Raw genomic sequence first — 21,516 nt, 5'->3', positions numbered from 1 at the left:
CAATAAATATCATCTGTTTGTCCTCAGCTGCACTTACCATTTTCAGTATTTTATCGAAAGTGTGAAGTGGATATCAGTCAAACAGAATTACTGCTATATACTCACAGGGCAAGTGTCCTCAAATGCACTAAGGATCCTTAACATTACAAAATTCCCACTGCATGTTCTTCAGCACTCAAATCTATCTGTGCTATAGTTTCTGGAGCCATACGAGTAAGGAGTAATTAATTACACAAACATAACTGTGAAGACAAGCAAAGAATCTGTGTAGGAGCTCTGTAAAGATCCTGGCTCACCCAGAAGTTTTGGGGCTGAGCCCCTGACAGTATGCAGAATGGAAGAGGGGGTCGGGAGGGGAGGAAGGGGGGAGAGTCAGCAAAATCTGGATCCTTGCACTGCCAGGAAGCATCTGAGAAAGCTCACTCACATGGAAACATGAGTCCAGCATTTTTTAGCATGACTAACAGAAGCAGCAGGGGACTGGATGAGTCCCCTGCACTTCAAGCATAACCAGGACCACCCTACACTATAGGCAGATATGTACACTGACAAAGAGCTACCCCACAGCTGCTGGGGAACAGCACTCTCTAGTCGTGCCCTCTGCCACAGTGCTAGTTCTGCCACTTCCTTCTCCCTTTGCTCCCTCCCTGGTGACTTTGACCTGTGGGACTCCCTCGGCCCCGCAGTTAAACCAGCTCTCAGGCTGCACTTCGAGGTGGGAAGTGCCCACTGAGGGTGCAAAATCCAGCGCCATACAGGTTCATATACATAGGGGCAGAAGCTGCACTCTGACCACCAAATGATGGCATCTCACTCAGTGCTGTTTTTTCACTCCCTGAAAGGACTATTCTTCCTGCTATGAAAGTATCTGTTCCTGAGCCTCACGAATTTACAACACTGGGGAACATGTGCAGTTTGATACAAAATGAACTCAAACCTGTAATAGCGAATCTATCGGTATAAACATTTAATTAGCTGTTCAGGTTTACAGTTCAGGGACTGAGTCTGTGTCTCTGCCTCCTAAATAAGAAAGAATGCTTAGACTGAAAGCATATTTCAGTGTCGCCTCATGGCTGCACAGAACATTCCTCAGGAAGCTGCTAAGTGCTTCCCAGGGATATAAAAATAGAAATAACAATCTTTGATTATCCTTTTCTCTACATATTGGTATGTATGTGCTTAGTTGGTGTGCAAGTAAGTGGATGGATATATGGTGTGTCTGAATTTGATTTAGAAGCTGAGTAAGAAGTAAAATAAGCTGAGTGAAGTAAAATTAACATTCAAAAGTTAGTCATGGCTACAGACTCAGCCTCCATTTAATTAGTGTCAAGCAACCAGTTGCCTATCAGCGCTGTACAATTTCAGTTAAACCAACTATAAGTAATGGCCCTTCCCTACATAATTTACCTAGCCTTCTTCATGTAACTTCTCTTCATGCTCACCTCATAGTTATTCCTGATTTTCCAACTGCAGTAATCAGTTTTTTCAATGGAGGTGCCCAAATTTCACTTTTAAGGATGTCTTGAGCCATGTACTTAACTTAAGCTCTCAACATTTACTTATATTTATGTGTCTTTGGCTGATATACTTTTTGTGTGATATCTGACCCCAGTATAGATAAATGTTACAGAACCAGAAACAGCTGGGATACTGAGGAAGAACATATTTGTACTGATAGCAAAATATTCTTTTGCGTGTTTACCCTTATTAAAAAAAAAAAAAGAAGAAAAAGTCACTGAAGTTTAGTGAGGTACATGCACCTTTCATTCATTCACAAAAGACAGCATGCATGACCCCTAGTTTGTACATTTTATAAGCTAGGAGCAGCCTAGCTCAAAGCATGATTGAGGGCATGGTATATGAAGGGCAGGAATACAAAGACAAGACTAAGAGACAGCAGAAGCCAATAGACAGCAACTGAATTTGTCTTCGAAATGTGGAAGTCGGTCTACACAAAGCCTGGCAGTTTAACACCAAGATATGTGATTCATTGGCTTTATGTTTAAACTTTTCTTGATTTAAAAAAAAAAAAAAAAAAAAAAAAAAAAAACCACCAAACAAACCCAAAACAAAAACAAAACAAACAAACAAAAAAACCCCCCAAACAAAAAACTCCAGAAACATGGAGCTCATGATGTTTCACAAAGAAGTCACACAAACCAAAGGTATGCAAGGGTTTTTCAAATTTATTTATTTATTTTTAAATCAGATGTGGGTCAAGGAGCTGCTTCCCATCAGTTAGAAGCACCCTGGGGAATAGAAGAACCTCAAAGCATGACAGGAGAAGAGGACGTTTAAAGGACAAATGCATTTGCAATGTAAAAAGAAGGAAATTCTATCACCTGGAGACAGGTTGAATCAAAAGGGTACTGTATTTCCCACCCCTTCTAATCATCTGTTGAACTCATTAGGTCTGAGTAACTCTTCCTTTGTTTTATTGCATATTGTGTTAAATCACTTCCAGTGTTGAAGGTCCAAGAATATAAGGGGTAAAAATGCTCCACACCCTTCCTTCTTCATTAGTGAAAATTACTTAGCATTTGTTTGCATTTGGCATTGTTTAAAGGTTCACATTTAAAGATGAAACAGCAGAAAAAAAGAAAAGGTCTTGAACTTTTCAGGTTTTTTTAATTTATTTTTGTTCAGATCCTAGACCTGGAATGAAATGTGACGTTACATGCAAGTTTTATTCTCTTGCCAAAGGTTTGTCATGGACATATTTACAGAAAATAATCTCTTCCATAAATAGTAAAATCATGGGCAGCTGGTCCTAGACAGTACAGACTGCAATAAAGTTCTCATAATGAAGTAGCTCATATCTTAGAGAGTACATGTCAGACAGTACTATTCTAGACAGTGCTATTCTAGCTGCTTTTTGAGGTTAGGTTTGAAATGGCATTTCTAAATTTTTAAACATTTTGAAAGTTGCATAGGAGTATAATATCTTTCCACAAAAGCTAGAGTAAATATTCTATCTTCTGACTTTTTATCATGAAAATACCAGAAGGCAGATAACGTTGTGCCTCAAAAGTGTAAATCAGTGTTTCTTCAGTGTAATCTCTAGACTCTCTTGACTCAACCAGAAGCACTGGAGAACAGACACTAAACTGTAATTTTTTTCTAGTACCTTCAGGGTTGTTCAGCCTAAATCAATTAAGTTGTCAAAGATGTGACAATCACTAATAATAATGAAAACCAGATATTTTCCTTATTTTGACATTGGAGGACATCAGCATCATTACTTGTCAGTGAATGCCAACCAGAAGTCGGTATACAGCTTAGTAGGTGTCTTTAAGGTTTTCTTTTTAACCAAAAAAAAAAAAAAAAAAAAAAGAGCAAGGATCTGTAAAGAGGCCTGTCAGAATACGTGGACTCTGTGATGTATGACTGCCACCCAGAGGAGTCCGTGGGGAAGTGACACAGACCCGGGATGAGAGATGCTGAGAGGATGAGGGATGTTCCTTGCCCTGCCGGAAAGCTGGTGGTGCCCAAGGACAGGGAGGGTGCAAAGGCAGTTTTGTTATCAAAAGCTTGTATTGTGCCTACATCTGGAGAGTTTCACATCTCCAAGCACTATCCTTTTCCTTTTTTTCTGAGCTAAACAGTGTCCCTCAGTTCCCATGCCTTGGCACTGATATAACTTAATTATATTTCACACCTAGAACTTCCTAAAGAGAACCCTTTGGAGGAGTTCTACGAGGCTGCCTGTGTCCTTCCTGCATTTCCAGCTTCCATCTCCACATTTTCAGACAGAAATTAAATTTGAGTTGAAGATTTGCAATCGCTTCCTTAACTTGCCAATCTTATTAAAGGTGCTGCACACAGCAGCTCCACTCTGTGAGCCTTTGGGTTTCTTCCCTTTTTTTTCACCTAACTCCCGACGTTGGAGTCAGTGGGCACTTCAGACTGCCCCTCTGTGCTGGAGTCCCTCCCCTCCATTACTACTGCTTAAATCCATTCATTTTGCAGTTCCGTAGCTTCTTTTAGTCTTTGCTTGGCAGTCAAGCAAACTGTTCTAACAAAACTAAGGGTCATCAAAATCCTCCAAAGCTCTTAGTACTCTGCTAACTAGCCATGAAATACATCTCTTGCATCTGTTTACAGTGCGTAACTGTTGAATGAGAAGAGTAAGAAGACATCTGATTTGATGTCAGTATCTGTGTTCACTCACTCAACTCAGTATTTACTTTAACTGTGCACACTGATCTTTGACACAAGCCTTGGTGAGAATTATTTTTGTTGGCATTTCAAAACATTTAAAAATGTTCCAGCTGAACTTCAGTGGAAGCTGTCACATGCTTTCTTTAAGAGCTACAAAATTTATGGGTAGGTTTTGCCATTCTAGTTACTCTTCACATATTCCAAGGGGGAGAAACATGATTTTCCAGATGGGAGTTTAAGTCGCTTTTCCCTAAGCTTTCCCTTAATTTTGTCCTTCTTCTCTTGTTAAAGACAATATGGGAGAAGATTTTACCTGTTACTGAAAGCTAATAATTATTTTCATCATTTCAGCTAACTTTCTTTGCTATGTTGTCTATAACTCAATTTACTCATTGTTCTGTAAAACTTTCTCAGGTGTTACCTGAAAAGAAATGTAAATCCTTCTTTTAAAAATCTTTTAAAAATGCTTTCTCAGCTATTCTTGCTCCTTCTGTGATATTAAGAATTTTTCTTGGCTAAACTAAAGAGGTTCTCCAGCTGGTTAGGAACTTGCTTGCATGATAAAGTACTCCACTAACACTTTTTTAGCAGCTACTTCAGGTTTCATCTTAAAAATTCCCACTTTCACACTGCTTCTTACTGTTCCGTCTCTTTCCAGGCACATATGGTTACAAGTGTTGCTATTGCTTCTCCTGGAAGTGTTTTTGAGAATTTTGTATGAAATTTGGCTCTTTACCCTTTCTTAATGAAATCCAAACTTTAAGAAAATTCAGATCTGCTTTTCCGAAAGCCAACATGATATGGCCGGATGTTTTCAATGACTAATGTAAGTTATGACCTCTCGCTGAAAACACAGGTCTAAAATTTGAAACAGGAGGTAGCTGAGCAAAGAGAAGCAAACAACTAACTACCACTGGTATGAGATTAAAAAAACAAAACAAAACAAACCCCCAAGCCACTTTTTGCTTTTGGCTAGAAAGATTAGAAAGTGACTTAAGGAGATTATCATACTACGGTGGTTCCCTAGTAATAATTATATATGCCCAGGTGCTTCTCATGAATACTGCTACAGAGAAAATATAGGCACAGACTATTAAGTGCATCAGGTATTAAATTCTTGTGCGGGAACTGACATATCACCGAACTGTCAATTATAATGGCAGGCTTGGTCTGAGATCCCCAGCAAACACAATATAAATTGAACAGCAGAATGATTTAAAGAAGCTCGAGGGTTAAACTACAAGATGTAGCTACTGCTGTACCCCAGACAGTTGCTGTCCCAGACCTGTAATCTACACACACAAACCTCTGTCTGCAACATAGACTATTAGCGGGCAATAAGATGAACATACAGAAAGTAAAAGCAGACTGCAGGTGCCATCACACATATGACGAGGTATGAAAAAACTGTACACTGGGACAGAAGTTTTAATAATCACTATGTAGTCAGTAGGTATTGGAAGTGTGCCTGTGTTTGCACGGACAAAATTTTAAATTTGGGAAGATTCCAAACTGTGCATGGGGATTGCACAGGTGCTGGGCAGCTCCGCTTCCTGAACATGCAGATTTCAGAGAATTAGAGACTTTACAGGTCTTTTCTCATCTTTGATCTCACATTTGGGAAACTTTACTGACTTCATTGGAGGCTTACATGCTTCAGATCAAAATAAGGCCCTGGAATCCTTTGAAAAACCATAATGAAGACATATACTAACAGCAATTGTAGAAATATAAATCAAACCCTGTGAGGCTAGAGAGCATGTTTTATTCCATGTAGAAATGCCTGAGATTATTATACCAACACCTTCAGAAGCAAAGAGATGCAACTGGCAACAGCTGCTTAAAAGGTCATACGCCAACTGAAATACTACTGTGTGAAAACCTTTAAGTCAGCTCTGAAAACTAAACAAGAGCATACTCCATTGCATACTCTTACGGGGATATCTGCTTTTATAGCGCTCTTTCCAGAGATAAATTCATCAGTGTAATCCACTGGTCTATGTTAATCAAAGATATGTACCATACTGAGTGCAAAAATACCTCTTAATATAGAAATGTTGCCAAAGACATTCAGTTCCATTCGGACAAATGGGTCAAATGGTTCCAATGACTATTTCAAACGAAGAAAATCTGATAGCTCCAGATGCCACTTAGCAGTTTGGTCTGCCAGGTGGGAAACTGCAGAAAACTTCTGATACTTAGCATATCCCACTCAATATTATTCAGATCTTTTGATATCTCATTCTTTTCAAGAACAGCAGCTTTGTTGATGTGGTCTCTTTATGAAACATAGATGTTCTTTTTCCCTGATTTGAATTAGAGGATTATTTTACTCTGAGTGACATAAATAAAGGGTAAATCAATAAAAATACACTATTGTCACTGCAGAATTGACACAAACATTGTGGCAATGGCCTGATTTTTGAAACTATTTATAAACCACAAGTCTTCTTGAAGAATATCAGACCTGCAGCTGATCAGTATCTGCTTATTTTATTACAGTCTTCTGATTTCCCCCTTTCAGGAATGATCAGATGCTTTCATGTTATCAGCCCTTTCCAGACTGCAAACACAATCTTTCCTCCCACATTGCCCATCACTCCTCTTGTCAACTTTATGTCCTTCTCTGGGATGTATAATTTAGCAGTGCTTCCTTTGATATCCTCACTTCATAGTCTTTCCAACTCAGGCATGAAAAGGTGCTGCACACAAGGTAAGTTTCTACAGCAGCCACTTAATAGAAACACTGAGCAAAACTATGGAAGAACTGATTAAAACCAAATAGTAAACATTGACATGAAATAGTGCCAATGGAAAGCGTAAAAATGAACATTCTTAATAAAAAAAGTCTTGGTGTTGCTAATACAGGTTGAATACGAAAAGCACAGATCTAGTGATTACTGATTTGCTCTACTCCAGGAACTGATTTGTTGCCCTCTGCTATATCCTAAAAGAAACTCAGAAGTACTTAATGGTGATCTTCCCATTAACTCCTGGAGCTTCTCTCCAACAAGGGGGTTTATATTTTTTAACTCATCAATATCACAAATATTTCTGCTCTGTCTTTTGATACCTAAAATGAGAGTAAAAGCCTTGAAGGCCCTCCCAATCTGGTAAACTTTATTTAAAAAAACCCAAACACCAAATATACAGGGACACTGTCAACTGTAACAGTCAACTCTTCGTTACCCAGAGACAATGACGAAGCACAATCACCTGCAGATAGCAAAACCCTGTGTGACTTTTAAGACTGTATGAGTGCTCAGGAGAGAAAAGACTGGTCGCTGCTCCTGTTGACAGGGGACCACAGAGCTGTCCCAGTGACTTTCAGCCAGCTACCTGGTTTCCAGACCCAAAATGGCTCAAGCAAAACCAGTCTGTGCATTTCTGCAGTGTGGTCAGTCCACATGGGGATGGTTTACCCATCAAGAGAAATGAAGAAGTAATTTTTATGTAGGTATAATAATATGGATACAGTCTCAGAATTAGGAAAACAAAAATATGCCAATATAAAATTTTGCTCAAGTTTTCTTATATCTCAAACAAACAAAAAAACGCCCTCAAAAGCAGCAGTTACTTAAGAGTTAATTCTATACTTATTTTATATTTTCTTTCAGAATTTCCTACCAGAGATTTTTTTTTTAAAAGTGCAATACTTCATGTGCGATGATAAAATCACATCTGATATTCTTGTGACTTTAACTTTTAACAGGTAATCCTGAGGCAGGGCAATCATCATAAGGGATTTATACTAAAGAATGAGAGTTTAATGCATTCTAACTGATAAGTCTTGGAAGATTAATCATTCTGTATTAGTTACAGCAAAGTTCCAGTGTTACCTCCATTTATACATGTTTCTGATATGGAGTAAAATGAGTGTAAATGGTCATGAATGAGAGAATGAACATTCTTGGAAAAAGTCAGTGCATGGAGAATTTTACTCAGCTCTATACAGTCTTTGTTCTAAATGGTAATTAAATGCTTAATGTGCTTTTTCTACACACATTAATGGCTAGAACTTATCTCCACAGCTGCTTGAAATCGTTCTTAAAATCTAGGTAGGCATAAAAGAGAAAACATAGCTTCTGTCTCCTTCTGAATAACCTAATAAAATGTAGGCAAGCATTCGAAACTCTAATCAGTTTAAGTAGATCTCACACTTTAGTGAGGTTAGAAAGAACAGTCAGTTATTATGCAGAAAAAAAAATTAAAATGTAAAAGGAAACAAATGAAGATGTTTTAGGGTAATCTATCTACTGGAAAACAGCAAGGTATTATTTATTATTGTATTATTTTAGCAATGTTATGCTTTTGTAAAATCTCTGCACCTTTTGTTTGGCAAATACTTGATACTTGACATTATACAGATTACAATAACAGCCTGATCTTCCATGTAACAATAACGGCTTTATAGGATAAGAGCCATCTGTTGTAATTACACTCACTTTCTGAAATTTTCTGAAAGGGATGAAAACCCTTAGACTTTGTCAATTATATGCCCTTGATAAAGTATGAGTCATCTTAAAGGAGTCTGGCATAGAGATGCAAGCTTCATGGAAACAGCTTAATGAGAGAACATATTGAATGTATTCTAAATATGGCCATCCAAATCGTCATATTGATGAAAAGATTCTCAAATGAGAGAGAAAAATACGGCAATATAATTTACTCTTCCATGTCTGAAATGCTGTAGGGTAATATTTCTTGGGCATTCCACAGCTTTTAAGACAAATCCTATTTTCAGCACTTTTTCTTGTAAGATCATTGATATGATTATTTGGCCAAATGTATTTTAATTAAACCCCACCCCCAAATCGTAGGGTCTGGAACTTCTTCCCACACTATGGTAGGAAATACATCTCCAGATGTTAATAATTAAGGCATTAAAGGGTAAACCCAACACCCACTTCCACAGATGCCAAAGCTGCCACAGCAGTAAACTGGTGTGGTTACATTGCTGAAGAGTGTGGGTGGATTGGAAAAGGCCCTTCAGCATTTGTGCACTTCTGCACAACACGGAAGCCAGATCAAAAGGGATTCCAGTGTAGGCAACATGCTGGCTGTGGATGTTGCACGGCAGAATGGGTATGTACTTCCCACGCAAGTGGCTACGTGAGAGATGGAGAGCAGATGTTCTCTAACGTGGTGTCCTGGGGTATCACAAGAGCTGGGCATGGCAGCCCTCTTCTGGCCTACCTAGGATCAGTATTCCTAATCAGTCTTCTGATTAAGCAACATTCACATAGATTTCTTGAGGTAACAGCACTACTGATGTGTGCATTAATGGCGACATTAATGCATTAGCAGAGACATGCTTCAAATCCAAATGCGTTGATTGGAAAGGCCATTTCTAGAAATACTACAGAGGCAAGCAGGAAGGATGCTTCCCATGCTTTCCCTCAACAACTTCTGTCTTCTGGCCTGGGAATGAGTATCAGGCTGTCCTTATTCTAGACAGGCATTGAATGTAAAGAATTGGGACAAAAAGCTGTGCTAGGCTAAAACAAGGATGGGGAGCACATGTTTCTAAATAAAACTCAGTTTTCTGTTCAAAACCTTAAGTACACATTTGAAAGCCTTTGAGTGTTAATATAATGAGCAAGAATTGATACATATTGATCTGAATCAAGTTACTTTTAAATGCATTCCAAAATACCTTCAAATGCCTTTCTTGAATATTGTTTTCTACGTATAACTATTCATTCACCTGTCTAGATGTCTCCAATGACAATAATTAAATTTCCTACACAGTCTTGACGTAGGTAGATATTTCACTACTGTTTAAAGTCAGAGAAGTTTGTGATGGAACCCATTAGGAAGAGCGCAGAGTACACTAACTTGCTGGACAAGTTTGCATGAGATATGGAACTTATTATGACTTCCGTTGCTATGGGCTGATATTTTTCTCTCTTCTACGTTTTTAAATAGCCTACATTAATCTGAGGTAGTTTTGGCTTCTAGCATATTACACAAGCACCTATTGCTTTCAAAGAGAACTTTTTGAGACTCTGGATTATGCAAATGAAAAAGTGCCAGCAAGAGCTCTAGCAAAGATAGTCAGGATTGCAGCTGGAAATCAATGAAGCATAGGCTTTAATACAATTAATTTCCCTAAACTATCATTTTTTAAAATTATTACAAGATGCTGGCATACTCTGTGAACTGAAAACTAATGGCTTTCAACAAGACAGTTATAATGTAATATCTCTCTCATTCTACAATGATTCCTTTACACTTGTTACTGAAAAATAAGATCAAGATATCAAGGAATAAATTCTCACTTCCAAATCTTTCCCAAATCTTTGCTTGATTTATTAAACAGATATTAATGGGTCACTAAAAAAAGGAGACTCCATCTAAAAGATGTTTTGAACATCATCACTCTTCATCTGACTCACAAATTCATCTATGTTCTCTTACAAAGAAAATGATCTTTGCTTGGGTCTCCAATTAAGTTGTTTACATTCCTCGTTCTGGAAATCACCAAAGAAAAGCCACCAAGAAACATTGTTAAAACCCTCGTCTGTAAATAGGTAGCTATCACATGCGAGACAATGTAGAACACGAGCTGTTTATTTATTTTAAAAAAACAAAACAAACTCCCTCGAAACAAAAAACAAACAAACCCCCCTACCTCTTCTAAGCACTCCTTTGGGTGACCTAAACAACTTACCTCAAAAAATGTTCCCACTGCAATCACAGGATGATAAAACCTTTGGTTTACACTCATTTATAATGGTAGATATACAGTACATGTGCATGCACAACAGAACACACTGTAGATTAAAATCTCTACAGGAAAATTGGAAGAGATAAGGAGAGTGATTGAATGTCTACAACATTTACAAAAGCAGGTAATTTATGGGGGAATTCAGGGAATGCTTAAGTACGCTATATTTTTTTTCACTCTTACTGCTTTAAAAGAAGCCTTTAAAGTGCCTTTTCTGTTTCATACTCAGAAAGTTTGGATAGCTGAATGGGAACTTTAAAACTCATTTGCAAGGTTCTGTCAAAAAGATTTAAATATTACTTTTTTTTCTTGACCTGCAATGCTTTTCTCTATTTAAGTTGATTATTAACCTCCTCCTTCCTATTGCAGGTGATTGCATCCCAGGGCTAATCCTGGTCAGAGTACATTGCTTACAATGCATCACAGCCTTCCTGGAGACCAATCTGCACAGCAGGCTAAGGGAGGCATTTCCGAACTGACCTGCTCGCATCGCTTCCAGAGCTGGTCAGGATGTCAAGCCAGGACCTCTGCTACCCACTGAAAAGACTGGAGGTGAGGTGTAGGAAAGGCGAGAGTGCCAGATAAGCATCCTGCTCGATGGGGAAAGAGGGAGGGAATGGTCAAGCATGAGGCTAGGGGCTTCACCCTGCAATGAGGGATTCGGCTGTTTCCCACCCCTGGCCCTCCTGCCTTCTGCTGCTGCAGTCACTGAGCTGGCTGCTTTTCGGAAACCCTGCTGAAGGGTGCAAGTGTTCACGGATACCAATGGCTCACCTGCCTCCCAGCAGATTATACACCGTGTGGTTTAAATAAGCAAGATAATGAAGTGATAAGAGCTGACTTACCTTTTGCCCTTTTACTCCACTGCAGTCACATTTTCCACAACCGGAACAACCCTGAAAATAAAAAAAGAAATTGAGAATTAAGCTGAACTGGGTCACAGGCAGAACATACTGCAATGAGGCACAGATGTCAGCAGTACCATCCAGACTGCAAGGCTGGTCAGCATGGGGAACGTTCGCTTAAGCCCAATGCAATACTTTTTTATCTTTATATAGATGTAAACTTCTGGTCTCAGTCACAGTCCAATAAAATAGGCCTTTGTAAAAGAAGAAAAAAAATTGCTATAGTTTTTAACTGTAGAAAACTGGTATATTACTCCTAAATCATTGTCTTTTGGGCCACCATTTAAAAAATAACTCATTTTTATAGAATACACACATACTCTGCATCTAGCAATATGAATGTCTCAATTTAAAACAAGCGGATTCTCCTCTAGGATTCTGTAGTCACACATTCAAAGCTCAACAGAATATTTAAAACAAAATCAATCCAGTCATAGAAGCATCTCTTTAATATTAGTTTGTTAATAAATGGCTTGCATTCTGCATAAATACTTAATCTCTATAAACATGTGCCATTGCTTTGAGGGGAAAGAGATAGTGAAACTCCAGTTTATGATTTATGTTCTACTCTTAAGAAGAAAAATATCAGACCTGAAGAATATGGGGATTGTTTCTTTTCTGATGACAAAAAATGTTGTCTACACCCTCTGTGTGTTTACCATGAGATCACTTACTATTGATCTACTAAATTTTTTTATCCGTAATTGGTAATCGTCAGATAGGAAGATGGTAGTTTTTAAAGGAAATTAAATATTGGCCTAATTACCACAGGAAAATATGTCAACATGTACTTCTGGACATACTTTATGAAATCAAGTCAAATCACAGCCTCTAAGAGAGCAAACTGCTCCTAATGTTAAATATTAGATATGGACGCAATTGTTAATCTTTACTAGCCAGGCAATGACTAGCTCCAGGGTTCTGGTCTGTTTCTTACATCTACCATATTTCAAGTGATCTTCTTTCTTGCACTCTATAATTGTAATTGACTAACTGTAATTGCCACTATGATGGGAAACCTTCCACTCAGTAAAAACAAGTTCACTGCAGCAGGAGAATCCATAGAAAAGATGTGTAAAAACATAACCAGTCTGAATTATTTTCCAATAGATACTACAGAGATCATTGTTTTCTGAAAGACTTTCCTTAGGAACAGCACTATCTCATGGGATTTCCACACTAGACAAACTAAAGTCAAAATGGAGCCCACTTGTACCTCCATCTACTTCAGCAGAGATGTTGACAGACTCCCAAGTCTATCTGGATTCTGTGAAGTAAAATTCTGGAGGGCAGGTGGATGGGAGGATTTGGGAGAGGAGTGTTTCCATCTCAGGAGGGAAGGAAGGTGCACTGTGCAGCTGGCCTTGCTAGTCCCGACAGCTCATCTCACTACATTAAACGCTCCTAAGTGCCACCTCCCTCAGAGTGAGGGAGAGATATTGATTTAGGTGTTTGAGGAAGGGAGCTTAATATGAATAAATGCTATTAAAAGCTTTCATGCCTTTGTTCATGTAAGCCGTAAGATGGAGACTTGAGAAATTTAGGGGTTGGTTTGCTTGGATCGGGTCAGCAGCAACCAAAAGACTGGGATTTCTATGACGTAACCATGAAGAGCTGTTTATTTTTTGCAAAACTTGACAGGTGATAACATATGAGAGAAGTCAGATTAACTGATACACAGGTGAAAGCTTACAGTTATTCTGTGTTCCTAAAGTATTTCAGTGCACCCAAGTGTATCTGGGCTACTCTCCTCCTTTTCCTCCCCTCCCCTCCTCCTCATGAAGCAACCAGTGAGTAACTCAGCAGTCTACTACTTTTACTGTTGTCATGCCCCTCAGAAACAAACCAGGAGAAAAAGAAGCAAAACATTTGTATCACTGAATATTCCACCAGCACACGTGAGATCCTTCAGCAGCCCTGTTAAGCTGTTATCTGTCAGGGACAGCACCTCTCTAGAGCCAGCTCTCAGCACGGATGCTGGGAGCCTATCCCTCCACACCTGCAGGCTCTATGGGGACCTCAGTACTTCTGGGAAGTAAGACTAAATGTACCTAATGAGTTTCAATTTTGGAAAACCTCCAAGACCAATAAACATCATCACTCCAGCAAGTTAAATAATACCATGACATTTTTACATTTTCTTCTAAAGTACAGCATCGAAGAGAAATAGGGATTTAATACTAAAAACAAAATTATTAAAGGCTGTCCAATAAAACTGTAATACACCTCCTGAACTATTTGTTGCTTTTGTTGAGATCTTATTTTTTTATCTGTAGATCTACTGAATTTGTTGTTTGATTTCAAACTTTCTCCATACTCACATAAAGTAAAAATATTCCTATTTTTTCTCTTACATTATTACAGCATTTTACCATGCTATATTATAAATGCACAGAAAGATTAAAATTAACACTGATTAGAATGAGTATTAATCCTATGCTGCAGAAAGAGAATTAGTTCTGAAAGTGATGCCAACATGAGCTACAATGCTAACTCGGTACTGACCCAGGGGAAAAAGTGCCACCCACTGAATAATCCGCTTTACTCCTTGCAGTACATGGTTATGCCTGGAAAAACATTGGGCCTCCCATTTCAAGAAGTGACCCAGTGTGACCTCTCTTAGTTTTCAGACCTGATGAGATCACAGCTGGAGGATGCATGCTTGCAGCTCATACTTCCTCCACCAGCATCATGTAGAATGTTATCAGTTTTATCAACACATCCCTTAAATTCAGAAGTCTGTTTTAATTGCATCTGGGAATGTAATTAAAATACGTCATTGAATCATTATAAACATCTGTTTTCAAGTTAATTCCCGCATATTTCCTTCAGCCTGTTATTTAACATGCACCACTTTGGAAAAAAAAATGTTGTTATTTATTTTTAAGTTGAGTTTTGTTCTTTTGTTTAGCATGGTCAGAAGAATGGACTTGTGCTTTCGGGTCTCTTTTTGTGCTCCCAAAAATGACGCCATTATATTCAATTCTTCCTGTTTCTTAAGCCTCAGATGAGAATAATCAAAGGTGAAGAAGGTAAGAAGATACTGAGCATCAGCGAGCACAGCTGCATAAGATCCTATTTGCAGGCAAGTGCTGTAGCCTGCTATGCCAGAACAAGCGGCCTGCCCTACAAAACTGTGTTTATTTTACAGTAGCATCATCTCCTACTGTCACTGACTGTAACCTCTGCAGGTGGATGGAAGGTTGGCCAACAATGACAGCCACTACTGGACAGCATTATCCTCAACTACTAAAACGTATTTTTGAATCTGAGGGATGTGATAACATTCTGCATATACTAGGAAGAAGTATGAGCTTCTTCCCCTTGGTGCTCTGGGAAGACAGGAGGGACAGACTGGAAAAAGCTTATGCATCAAAGTCAGTTTAAGGAGGTCAAAGGGGCATTTAAGTAATGAGATACTAAGAGAGAGGAAGATGGTTACAGCATGTACAGGAATCAGGGTCTGGGTTCACTGAACCCAGTGTGGGTACAAACACCTCTACTAGTCACTGCTGTCTCTTTTTATTAATGGCAAGAAACAGGCACTTCCGTGCTGGGATCCATCTCACCTATTTTGGATGCTCGCTTTCAATGGAGATGAAGCACGTCTTGGAGGACTAAGCAGTAGAGATTGAAATGGGCAGAAAGGAGTATGGGCTACATATGAGAACAAGGGGGAAAATGGAGAGAAAAGTGGATATGGAGGATCAAACAGAGGGCTAGAGGTTACAGACAGAATGGGACAGAGAATAACAATAGCTCTTCATTCCTCAGAAATGGTTAGAAATTTAGTTGAGTATCTTTCAAACTGTGAACAAGGGGATCTGCATATCTGGTACTCATTTGGGAATGACTTAAGAACACAATCAAGTGTTACACTTGATTTACACAATCAAGTCCTAAGTGGGAAACTTCACCCTGAAGGAATAAAGATAATCATCACAAGGTAAGCAAGCTGAAAATATACAAATTATTGCTTATTTCTAAACTTTTAAGACTTTAAATCAGTCTCATGATATGAAGAATCCAGTTCATGATTTCCCACCACACATGACTAGACATAATGACACAAATGGAGAGAAATAGTTTTGTCCTATCTCGCAAACATCCTCTTTGAAACAATGCCTTCCCCAGAAACTGCATGGAGCTTGGCGCAATCGCTGCTGTCCTCCAAATGCCAAAACAGAGAAGGCATGGTGTCGGGCAGGAAGCATAATCTGCGGGGGGGATGACAAGGCAGTCTCTTTATTCCTTGTCTAGGAGCCAATTACAGACTAATCCAAAGATTTTGGCCAGGTGCACCATGGTACTTCACTTACTTTGCAGGGTAGGCTAGCATTTTTCAGATAAGCCATAGCCTCCTTGCACCACAGGCCAGCCTCTCATACAATATTTGAAGACATTTATTTTATCTTACTCCTCCCACAAAATATCAGTCATCCCAGAAGCAGAAGCTCATTTTAGCAATACAAATTGTTTCATTTTATGACAAGCATTTCCGCTCCGTTTCATTCCCCCAGACTGTCTGCAACTGATAAGCTTAGTGAATCACGCTAGCAAATCAGTATTAAACTATAAAAAGACTATATCCCTTCAAGATCGCACATATGAGCAGGCTACATGCAGACTGAGTGTTTGCCTAAAGGACAGTGATTCATTTACTATCATATTAACATATAGTTGGGAAAAAGTGCTGCTAATGAATGGGTGTCCCAATGCGGAACTCTAACTTCCACGAATCACATACCGAGCCTTAGGAGTACTAAGTCCTGTCAATGACAGAGCTGAACAGGCTGCTACAAGTTCCTGCAGCAGATGGAAGAAGCTCTGCTATGCAATTCAGCCTGTAAGACATCTGTCAGACCATAGCTACAGACTTTGGTTGCATTTTGCCCTGTTTTTACACATCCAGCTACTTTCCTGGCATTTGAGGACTGTTGCTTGGAACTCACACAGGAACGATGCAAACAGCCAGATGAGCAGCCTAGGAGGGAGACAACTGCCGTATTTGGAAATGCACCATTTCTGGAGGCTACAGACATCTCCAAAAAAATACAAAGGCCAAGTCAGTTCTTGGATGCTCCACTTTCTTACAGAAGCGCATTTTTCAAGACAAAACGTAGTTCTCTTTCCCACAACATCAGCTCAGACTGCTTGCTGAGTTTCAGTCGCTGAGCTGGCTACCAGCTTAAACTAATTGCATCAATTATATTAATCGAGTTCAAATCTCACCCTGTAAAGCACACTTGTAAGGTAGAAATTTAATAAAATTCTCACTGTTTACTTAACTCTGTTCATGTTAAGAATCTAATTCCACAGAATGTAGCCACTTCTACCCAAAATATAATGTCTCTCAAACAACCGAAAATCCTGTGAACAGCTGACTGGTGAGACTAGCACAGATATTAAAATTCTCTGACTATTCACACTGTTTCTAATTCATAGCTGAAATTCTTCAAAAAGTAAAAAAAAAAAAAAAAAAAAATAATTATTTCATCTCATGATTCATTGATTATAAAATTATATTTTCTGTTTAGACATGAAACTTAAACTGATTAGATTTCCCACTCTGCATTTAGCTCAAATCCCAGTTTGAGCTGAATTCCAAGACCAGTTTCAAGCTGAAAAACCAGGAATGGCTATGCCAATTGGATGGCTGTTTGACAGCGACCACTTTCAGTCTGAATCTCCTCCTTCCATAAAATCCGCTCCCTTCCAACCTTACATTAACCTAGTCACAGGCCAAGGGAGATTTATCCCTATGTAGCAGACACCACAATCCTTCCTAAGCACATGTATGTACAAATCATGTAGCTGATGAGAGCAGGATCAACAATGTCTTCAGTTTCACATCCCACCAAATACAGGAATAAGGAGGTGATCCCAACCGCAGGACATTTATCTCACATTCCTCTCATACTTTCTTCTCTCTTCAGAATATCAAAATAGCTCCCTAGCTGTATTACTATTCTTGTTTTTACTCTTTAGATATAACTGTATTGAATTAGCCAAACTGCTCTTTTGTATGTAAAGTACCATTAGAGAAAATCACTGCTATATTTCAGTTATCTTCAATATTTTTCTTAACTGATTTTGCAGTCCATTAACAACTTTAAAAAAAAAAAAATCATGTTGCTAAAACTTCTGATTTGCACTTAGCTAGAATGAAGAGGATAACAAAAAAATCCAGACTGTCTTAGCAAGTTAGCAAAATATAGTTATTTGCCTTTGTACTATTAGATTTACTTTAGATTATGGAAACAGATGGCTCCACTTGAACAGTATAAAATCCTCTTTTTTTTCTTAAATAAACATACCAGGATGAAAAGCTTCATTGTTTCTATATCTGACCATATGGTATTTAAACAAAAGGATAAAAAATTGTGATTTGCAATAAACAAGAACCTCACTTATTAAAAAACCCCCACAAGATTACAGACTTACAAAGTTCTAATTCTGCTTAGCCAACAGTAACAAGGTATGGATTAGTATTGACATATGTAATAGCTACAAGTACATTTTGAAACATTATTTCTAAAAGGTTAAGTAAGTTATATGTTGATAAACTGGTTGACAGGAACTCTGTAGAGGAAAATTAAATTTGTCCTGTCTAAACTAGGGCTTCAAAATGCATTTGTAAAAATGTTGGCAAAGCAAATTGATTGCTCATTCTAAGTACATCATTCTTCTTTGCCATAATTAAAAAAACAACCCAACCACAAAACCTTAGAGTCACTCTCCTTCAAAACGCAGCTTTGCATTAAGTGTTTGACCCAGACCTAAGAGTTGTTCTACCATACGCTGTCTTTTGCCTCACAGGGCCTGAGCTCACTGCTCTTAGAAAAGGAAACCTGCTGTGCTGTGGAGCATTTCAAAGGCAAGACTGACCCTCTTTCTCCCATTGAAATAATTTCATTTCGCACGGCACACTGAAATTGTATTAGATCAGAGATGGGGACCTGAGCATCTTCCTTCCTTAATGACAGTCCAAAGCACTGGGGTATAAAGGCATTTCCACTCACTCTCATCCTGCCTCCGCAAGAGCTGGGTAGCTGGGTATAGAGCTGCACTACCCAAGTGTGACAGCAGATCTCCCAAGCACCAGCTGATAAACAGGTACTCATCCACGAGCTGAAGAGTGGATTCAAAGCCCCTCACTGCACTGAACATGGGCATCTTTAAAATTCAAGGAAGTGGCCATCAGGAAAAAGCAAGTCCTTTGTTGAGTTCAGGTTTTTATTTCCTTTGCTTGTAACAAATGAAGAAAAAATCAGAAAAGTCAAACTGTATTATTTAAGCATTCCTGAAAAATGTCTCTGAATTTTTTTCTTAATAATTTTATTATTCTTAATATTTTATCTTTGACTATTTTGTTCACAGAATATGGTTTAAATATTTATTTTAGCAATTCTAAAGGCATATATTCCATCAAATCACTAACTTGCTGACAAACTCACCCATTTTTAACGAAAATGTACCAGCTAATAATTTTTAAAAGTTATATTCTGCCTCCATTGGTGTTTGAATTGGTATTTGAACTGGAATTGGAATTAAGTTCAAATTGAAATTTGAACTAAATCACAGTGCCTAAACAGAAAACATCACTTTAAAATGAATAAACTACTAGCTAGCTTGAATCTTAGATCACTATTACTGTTTATGACAAGCAGTACTAATCGGTAATTAGAATGAAAACCTCGGTGCGAGCACTCACAGAAGTACTGCGGGGAAGCACCTGTGCACAGATGGGCTTCAGCAGGGCTGCTGGCTTCCCGATGGTCAGAAAGGAGAAGAAAGTGACTTGGTGCACTGTCCCTCCTCACCCTCGGTCGCTCCCGTACCCTCTGCCAGGATGAGGGTAACTGCTGCTGGGCGACGTCTGCGCTAAAGGACTGGCCTTGGTCAAATTCCTGAAGAGTGGGAAGTCTGTCCCTTACAGGAGTTGATACAAAGCCAGTTGTCCTGGACTGACAATTTGAACTTCAACCTTCAAAATGGTTTAGGAAAAGGAACATCTGCCATGCCTTCATTTTCAGAACTTAAAGCAGAGAACAGAAATTGAATACAGTTCTCATTTCATTTGTAAACCCATGAATTTCAGATGTCTACATGTCCTTTTTTTTTTCTTTTTTTCCCAGCACATCATGGGTAGACATCACCTATGGCTATTCAGAGAACTCCCTGAACCAAGGGACAGCTTATTGGTTTTACAGCTTTCACCTTTCAGGTCACTCAATTAAGTTCAGCTCTAGTCAGTAATCACTAGAAGTTCCTGTAGTAGCTATTTGAAGTCCTTGGTTGTGTCATTTCCATTTTCTGTAGATCCGGTACTCACAGAGCACAGAACAACAGTGCCTTTCAAGATGTCCTGTGGGATACCACCTGCTTCCAGCTGCCAGGCCAGGTGGCAACACCTCTCCCCTAGGTCCCGGGTCATATCTGTTAGGCCTATGTAAATATCTCAAATGGCACCAGGTGCCTACATTTAAGTGATGGAAATTAGAATCATACAGTCATTTAGGTTGGAAAAGACCTTGAAGATCATTGAGTCCAACCGTTAACCTAGCACTGCCAAGTCCACCACTAAACCATGTCCCTAAGCACCACATCTACACATCTTTTAAATCCCTCCAGGGATGGCGACTCAACCACTTCCCTGGGCAGCCTGTTCCAGTACTTGACAGCCCTTTCAGTGAAGACATTCTTCCCAATATCCAATCTAAACCTCCACTGGCACAACTCGTGGCCATTTCCTCTTGTCCTATCACTTGTTACTCTGGAGAAGAGACCAACCCCCACCTGGCTACAACCTCATTTCAGGTAGTTGTAGAGAGCCATAAGGTCTCCCCTCAGCCTCCTTCTCTCCAGGCTAAAAAACCCCAGTTCCCTCAGCCGCACCTCATAAGACTTATGCTCTAGACCCTTCCCCAGTTTCATTGCATTTCTTTGGACATGCTACAGCACCTCAATATTTTAGTGCAACCCAAAAATCTCCAAAGGCTTATTAAACCTTGCATAGATAAGAAAAATTAAAATACTCATTCTCCTGAAGACCTTCCTTTGGCTGTATGTTGATGTACATGAGTAGGACAGGAGGAAGCAGAAGTGGTCCCCACTCATTTCTCTGTCAATGCAGAGCTGTTCTGATAAATCTTCTTGGCATAGCTTTAGACCAGATGAAAAATTCCCTGGAACAAACCTACACAGTGGAAAATCATGGCACTTCATGGTTACTAGTATGTCAGTGCATCAATTAAGTATCTCTGTTAGTCTGAGGGAAACTTTAAGCGAGTCCCAAATTAACATACAGATAATATCTGAAAGGAATGGCAAGTTACTGTCTGAAATATCACTGTGCATGATGAAATTTGAACTCATTACAACAATTCAGCTCTGGCTTTATATAAAAGCCTTGTACAATTTCCAGAAAATCAACTGATTTTAAGAACAGGTCTATAGAATACAATTAGGAAAAAAATCATTATGGCTCTTGGTACACGGAGGGGGCTGTTTGTAGTTTTTGGCAGGGTTTTTTCTGTTGGTTGGGGGAGGAGGGTTGTTTTTAGTATTACCAGAATCCTACAGGATGTTCATACAAAAATTATAGACAGACCACAGATTCTTATCGGAGATCTCCAGTGTATTTTAGCCACTCAAGGAATATTAGCTGATTTTAAAATGCTTAATATTAATTATTTCAGAAAATATTTATTTTGTAAA

At 38.8% G+C, this 21,516-nt stretch overlaps 1 protein-coding gene across 1 annotated transcript in view; it reads right to left on the bottom strand.

Annotated features, from left to right (window-relative positions):
* COL4A1 (collagen type IV alpha 1 chain) overlaps positions 1-21,516 on the bottom strand; it is a 129,952-nt gene that overhangs the window by 60,433 nt on the left and 48,003 nt on the right. Inside the window, exon 2 of the mRNA XM_075740285.1 lies at positions 11,737-11,787. Coding sequence (XP_075596400.1) covers positions 11,737-11,787 — 51 coding nt within the window. The remainder of the gene's footprint in view (positions 1-11,736; positions 11,788-21,516) is intronic.

The sequence above is a fragment of the Balearica regulorum genome, chromosome 1 (genome assembly GCF_011004875.1).
Source record: "Balearica regulorum gibbericeps isolate bBalReg1 chromosome 1, bBalReg1.pri, whole genome shotgun sequence".
Lineage (NCBI taxonomy): Eukaryota > Metazoa > Chordata > Aves > Gruiformes > Gruidae > Balearica > Balearica regulorum.
This window is presented reverse-complemented; position numbering and strand designations above follow the sequence as displayed.